At 30.7% G+C, this 7456-nt stretch overlaps 1 protein-coding gene across 1 annotated transcript in view; it reads right to left on the reverse strand.

Moving 5' to 3' along the window:
• Positions 1–1164: 1164 nt before the first annotated feature.
• Positions 1165–7456, reverse strand: part of LOC107453819 (degenerin mec-4-like) — a 44136-nt gene continuing 37844 nt past the window's right edge. Inside the window, exons 11-13 of the mRNA XM_071185296.1 lie at positions 7180–7220; positions 2812–2887; positions 1165–1464 (exon numbers count right to left, since the gene is read on the reverse strand). Of these exons, the coding sequence (XP_071041397.1) occupies positions 1300–1464; positions 2812–2887; positions 7180–7220 (282 nt within the window). The 3' untranslated portion in view covers positions 1165–1299. The remainder of the gene's footprint in view (positions 1465–2811; positions 2888–7179; positions 7221–7456) is intronic.

The raw sequence follows: 7456 nt of genomic DNA on the forward strand, positions 1-7456 counted from the left end.
AATTCAAGTTTTCCATTTGTGTTTGGAGTGCAGACGATAAGAAAGATATGCAAATCAGATCTTTTGCCATCTTGGATGAAATTCGGAAAAGTCAAACGTTTGCTCACTTTTCGGTCATAATTTAGAACTCCCCTGGAGATTTGTGGAGGCGTCCGAGGTTCTCGAAATTCATTTAGAAAGAAGAAGAAAAAAGGACTGCCTGTTAAAATGATTGGAATTTCTGGCGTGGGCGTTAAGGAAAACTTTATTTCAACGCCTGTGGAATGTGAGCATCGGTTCCATGTGGGGTCTTGTGGTGGATATCTTTATTAAATTGGTTTAGTGGGTATTTGCGGTGAAACGGAACCATGAAAGCTTATTCGAAAAATCGAACAACCAAATTTATTCCTCTCGCATAGTTTGATATAGTGTGTGGGTTAAGTTGAGTTGTAACTTTTTAAAAATGTTTTCTTTCGTGAATAAGTCGTGGTCATTAGAGAACTTAATACGTCATGTATTCGAATTTTGGATTTTTTTCTTTAGATTCGCCATTTAATGTGGGTGGTTAGTAGTGGAACAATTAATTATTCATGATAGGTTTTTTTATGACAAAATGGTTCCGCTACCAATTAAGCATTTAACACGGATGCCAATCGTAATTTATTTTTATTTATCTTTAATTTCCCTCAGTGTTTTTTTTTTCATGTATAATACAGTTTCTTTTTTATTCTTTAGGTGAGAAAAAGAGAAGAAAAAAAGCCCTGAAAAAAAGAACCTATCGAATTCTATGAAAAAAATTTTAAAAAAAAATAATTAAATTGCAGAGACTGATTATAAATTAAATGTAATAGAGACTTCTCTCATTTCATACTTATTAAATAACTAATTAGAACTCTTGAAAAGCTCTAAATACATTCATAATTCCAATCGTTACACTCATTCACCGGTGGAAGTCAACAACCGCCGATTTCGGCTATTCATAGTAACATATTCAAAACAAGAACATTTTAAAGCAAATAGTTTGTTAATTCGTACACTTCAACTTAATTCAATTTCAACTCAAATTTATTTAAATTATCCGATTTTTGTTTATTTTAGATTTTCTCTCTCTCTCTTTTTTTTTTTNTTTTTTTTTTTTTTTTTTTGGTGCACGATTAGAATAAAATTTCGAAAAACTTGTATCAATGGAAAAATTTATTAGAATTATACAACAGGGTTTCATACATAATTTTTTATAATTCGAAAAAATCATAACACAGTCATGGTTAAAACGCATGATTCAGTTTTTTTAAGAAAAAAAAAGTCTAAGCAAATGGTTGATTAATTAACTTCTTTGGAGGTGGCTTGAAACTTCTTAAACCCTTTTTTTTTCTTAGAGTTGCACAAGACTTTGCAAAATGATTCACACAAATCAAAAATCGAAACTAGACTTATACCGAGCCAGAGTCCCAAATAACCTCCTACGTAGCTGAATAGTTCAACACTCTATAGAAAATAAAGCAACACTCTATATAAAATGCATAACTGAACACTAGAAAGACTGAAACTTAGTATATTTGTCCAAAAGCAGTCAGTAAGACTGGATTGTGAAAGAATAACTAATGTGTCAAGAAATTTGCTTAAAATTAATTTTTAATATTTTTTTTATATTATTTACAGTTATATAACAAGTTATTAGTAAATAATAACAATAAAAAAAATTATATGTTGTACAAAAAGTCACAAAATTCTAAGAAATTGTGTCATTATACACATCATTGTTTTTCTAATTGAAATTAAAAGGCAGTCAAAATGACTTCCTTTTAGAATATAAGACACTCTACAATCAGAATGCCTCTTTACATTCGTTTACATTCGTGGACGGGATAGCCTGGTTTTTAGATGATTTCGCGGTCATTCATGGCAAGCCACGGCCATGCTTCCTACTATATACATTTGAAAACCTTTCGGAACTGATTGTGAAATTATTTTCATCTCGTCAAGATTCACATTGCCGTCAAGCGTGACAATTTTCAATAAATTGTTTTTCAATTTATAGTGGACGTCATTCATCATTCCAAATTTAAATTGACGAGAGTTCATAAAGAAATTATAATGACACTGATAATTTTCTAGAAATATAATCGTAATCTTTATAATTATTCTTATATGGCGCCCCTGGCTCTGAGAGAGCATTCGTAAAATTTATTGACACGTCGAGTCATTGACACTCCGTCGCAGAATGAAGACGAAGCTATTCAATGGACCCAAGGCACAAGGCCCCGAGTCACGCGTGAGAAGAACTTCACTAATGAGCAACTATTTAATTTTTTATTTTGGGACGCAACCAAGTTAATGGTTAACTAAGCTTAAGGCCAAAATGTACATATTATTAATAATAAATATCCTAATAATAATAAATAAAGTAAATATCCTCAGAGGTAGATGAATCATGGATTAGAGCCCCCTCGCCGTCAGGCTAGCCATAGGAGATTTTCGTTGTTTTCCTCTCCATCTAACGCAAATGCGGCTTAGTTTCCTCAAAAATCCCTCCACGAAAACACATTTCTCCCACTACTAGATCCAGGAGTTCCCTTGTCTTCTGGATTGGGTTCAAAATGAGAAGGCTACAGAGTTGAACACTAGTAGTCGTGAACTCAAAATCGGGTCAACTTATCAATGAGGTATATAAAATATAAAAGAAAAATAACAATCAAAGTAATCTGAATTAATTATATAAAAATAGTAATTACAGCAGATTGGAGATAGCCAGGACTATCGCAGTATTTATAAAACAAATTTCAATATTTTAAAAAAATACGTTTTAAATATTTTTCAAATTTTAATACTTACATTATATTTAGCTTGGTATGTCTGTCGTTTCAATCGAAACTTTCTAAAGGAATATTCAATATGCACAGTTTTAACTCTAAAACAAAACAAACAAAAGAATGTCTCAATGATTTTTCCGGGTGTTCTTCGTTTAACACTTACCCGAAATTGAAATATTTCGTTTAAAAAAAAATAATAAGTTTGATGTAAAAATTGATAGCTCGTCGATCTAGAAATTAATTTCCATCATTTTATTTCATTAAACTGGGACAGATGATAATGTGTGGATGTCTGATGGGGTTTTATTTCCTCTGATTGTGTCTCAGTGCTTTCGAAATCTACTCTAATGCAATATTTCCGGTAATTTTAGGTGAATCGGATGGTTGGGGAGCGAGGTGTGGAGATCGGGTGATGAATATCACCACCTCGTCTAAATTATGTGTATTTAGTTCGTACATGTACTAATTTTGTCTTTAGATTAAGGATCCAACCCAGTCCATCTCTAATAATCTATTAGTGATGAAACGTTTAACATCCGACTAAACGTTTTCTCTAGAATTACGCGCAAAATGAAAGCATAACTGTAGTAATTCATTATTAATGTTTTCATTAGTAATTCATTATTAATCCACTGAAAGAGTAATAAAGTAAAAAATTCATAAGAAATCCATTCACATTGGATCTTTTCTCTCACTTATACCATTTACTAGGATAACTTACATTTTTAAAAACAACGCGTATAAAGTATTTTCGAATATAAAACATTAAAAAAAAAAAAAAAAACTTTAAATTACAATTCCTAGTAAATGTAGAACAGGGGTTTCCAACTGGCGGCCATCGAAGCCTTTTTTTGTGGCCCGCGAATTAAAATAGATTATTTGTCATTTTTTTGCGGACGATTTTGGTAAAAAATCTATATGGGTTTGAAATACTTTTTTCGTTAATAAAAACCTAATTTCTTTGTTTCTGTGAAATTTAACACGCCAACGATGCAAAGAAATTTATTTCTCAGGTATTGCATCCAAGAAAATATTTATTCAAATACAAAAATTATCGTGTATGTTGCTCTTTTTTATTTCATTTTTTTTTTTGTATTTTGGGAATATAATTTAGCATGTGGGTATTAGAAATTTTCTCGAAGAAATTCTCCGATTTAACTTTTTGAAACCACTAATTTTGGACGAAAATATTTACACACACATTTGTAAATTTTAAATTTAAGTATCTATTCTCTGGTGGTTGCAGCAGACAAACCTGAATTTTCTCATTGAATATTTTGTGTGCTACTAGGTAAGTTTTAATACCAACTTTTTAGAGTTTTATATCATAACAATTAGATATCTGTCGCACATTAAGTGTTTGATACATAGGTGCATATTAAAGTTATTGTAGCCCGAATTTTTATTATCTATTTAATATTTTTAAAAATATTATTAATATGCAACTAAATATTTTTAAAAAACTACTTCTTATTTTAATTTGTAATTCAGTACTTTTGTTTTGTACAGCTTGGCAAAAATCAGACAGTAATATTTAATGTTCCTTCAAACATAAAAGAGTCCTACATAAAATTATGATAAAGTTACGGCCCGCCATTTGATTTGTGTTTTTAATTGTGACCCCCGGTCTCGTGTAAGTTGGAAACCCCTGATGGAGAACAACGGTTCAATACACTACCAAAAATTTCTCCTCCCCGAAAAGGTTTTCTAGAATTTGGAATAACAGAGTTTCGACACACTGTGGTAGATTTTCTTACAAATGTGTCATTGGGTACTTACCCATCAAGAAGAAAATCTCGGATACCCACATATGTGACTTATGATGGCTTGTTAAAGTTGGGCTAAGTTTCTCTATCTAGGTCAGAATGCTAATTAACGTTGAGTTATTTAAATACAGTGTGCAGTATCGCACATCGAATGTGTTGAATCATAATTCTTTCTCGTCAACATCTTTTACTTAGCTTAGATTTGTTTTTAAATTTTATTGTAACCGTGATATATTTTTGTTTTGTCTACACGGCAAATTCGATCCATAATTAGTCTGTTTATGCTCTACATGACTTCGTGTCTGCCTTTATGTTAAGTAAGAAGTGTATAGTAAAAGAATTGAAATCTTTGTGAAAGAATATAGAATGTGTCATTTAAGAGAATTGATACTTGACGGGCTTGGCTTACTCGAAATAGAATGGATAAAGGTGTTGCTAAAGTAATCTACAAATTGGCGAAATCCCTAACACTCATATAGGACATTCNATATCATAACAATTAGATATCTGTCGCACATTAAGTGTTTGATACATAGGTGCATATTAAAGTTATTGTAGCCCGAATTTTTATTGTCTATTTAATATTTTTAAAAATATTATTAATATGCAACTAAATATTTTTAAAAATCTACTTCTTATTTTAATTTGTAATTCAGTACTTTTGTTTTGTACAGTTTGGTAAAAATCTGACAGTAATATTTAATGTTCCTTCAAACATAAAATAGTCCTACATAAAATTATGATAAAGTTACGGCCCGCCATTTGATTTGTGTTTTTAATTGTGGCCCCCGGCCTCGTGTAAGTTGGAAACCCCTGATGGAGAACAACGGTTCAATACACTACCAAAAATTTCTCCTCCCCGAAAAGGTTTTCTAGAATTTGGAATAACAGAATTTCGACACACTGTGGTAGATTTTCTTACAAATGTGTCATTGGGTACATACCCATCAAGAAGAAAATCTCGGATACCCACATATGTGACTTATGATGGCTTGTTGAAGTTGGGCTAAGTTTCTCTATCTAGGTCAGAATGCTAATTAACGTGGAGTTATTTAAATACAGTGCAGTATCGCACATCGAATGTGTTGAATTATAATTCTTTCTCGTCAACTTCTTTTACTTAGCTTAGATTTGTTATTAAATTTTATTGTAACCGTGATATATTTTTGTTTTGTCTACACGGCAAATTCGATCCATAATTAGTCTGTTTATGTTCTACATGACATCGTGTCTGCCTTTATGTTAAGTAAGAAGTGTATAGTAAAAGAATTGAAATCTTTGTGAAAGAATACAGAATGTGTCATTTAAGAGAATTGATACTTGTCTGGCTTGGCTTACTCGAAATAGAATGGGTAAAGCTGTTGCTAAAGTAATCTTTTTTCTACAAATTGGCGAAATCCCTAACACTCATGTAGGACATTCAGATATCGTTCTAATTTGCAGGTCTTCGAACAAAACTCGACGATTTTTAAATCTTCTCTTATATCATTATTACGCTCTATAAACAGTTTTGTTCCTTGGATCCTTCATCCAATGAAATCTCTGGAATGAAAAGACAAATTAATGTTGCAGTCCTAATTATGAATTTTTTTTCGATTCATTTTCTTTTCTTTTTTGTCTCCTGCAATCGATCATTTCTTCAATAGTCTCTGACAGCTCCCTGAGAATTCTAACAAACATGAACCTCTATGACGTGGTCTTTACTGACAAGGTAGGTTCAGTTCATTTTAGTCTCGCTTCAAAATGTTCGAAATGAAAATTTTACGCTAACATTAGGCTGACCAGCGTCCTCCCAAATCTAAAAAAAACTGGTTGTAAAAATTTTAAACGGATATTTGAAAACGCACTGTTTATCTTTCTGATTCAATATTTTGAGAACAGAAATCCCTCACACAGATTCTCTAACAGAAATAATTTATTTTTCAAATAATTGGAAATAAAAAAGTGAGTTTTCAAATATGTATTTAGAAATGTTTCAGATTTGGGCTTTGAGGTCAGCTTACTAATGTGCTAAACTAGATACCATGCTTAAATTATATCTAGAGGACAGTGCAAGTTGAATTTGGTTCTTTGATCATTACAATCAGAATTTAACTCACTATTTAATCACCCAATAAAAAAATAATTGTCAATTTTAGCCACTTTTCTTGTAATTAAACCTCTGTGCTTCAAATGTTACGATTATTTTCTAAACTGTGCCAGAAAAACGTTTTTGTCAATCGAAATTTCAAACACATAAAAAAAATTTCTTATCTTAGAGCTAAAAAGGTGACAAAAAATAAAATAAAAATTTTAAGAACAAAATTCTTAAATGAAGTAACCAGGAAAAAATAATTTTATTTGTCAGACAAAAAAGCGTAAAGTCAAGGATGCGTGACTTAAATACTTTACGAAAAACCACCTCCCCCGCCATTTAAAAGTCATTTTCACTAAAAGTTTTTTGTTTTTGATCTGACAAAAAATAAAATTATCTTCCTTTTTCATTCATTTTTTCTCCCATTAGTTTTAATTGATGGAATAGATACAATTTATGCAAATAACTATCGGGATACGTCAAAAAAAAATATGCTTGTTTAACGTTGTGTAAACAAAAGAAAAAATTGTATATATTTCGGAATACTTACTTGCAATGCTCTAAAAAACTCGTATTATATTTCAAATCACACTGAAAGAAGGAAAAATAAGTTTATTCTTGATAAACATTGCAATCATGTAGTTAAATTTTCCCTTTTAAGTTTTTTTATCAGACACGTTAACAAAAACAACAGAGAACCTTAATATTTTTGATGAGATTCTCTATGAACGAGTGATTAGGCTGATTATTTATATCTCTCTGCTCTAATTTACGCCGTACGTGTATATATATATATATATATATATATATATATATATATATATATA

Source organism: Parasteatoda tepidariorum, chromosome 9, assembly GCF_043381705.1.
Source record: "Parasteatoda tepidariorum isolate YZ-2023 chromosome 9, CAS_Ptep_4.0, whole genome shotgun sequence".
In the NCBI taxonomy this organism is placed as follows: Eukaryota; Metazoa; Arthropoda; class Arachnida; order Araneae; family Theridiidae; genus Parasteatoda; species Parasteatoda tepidariorum.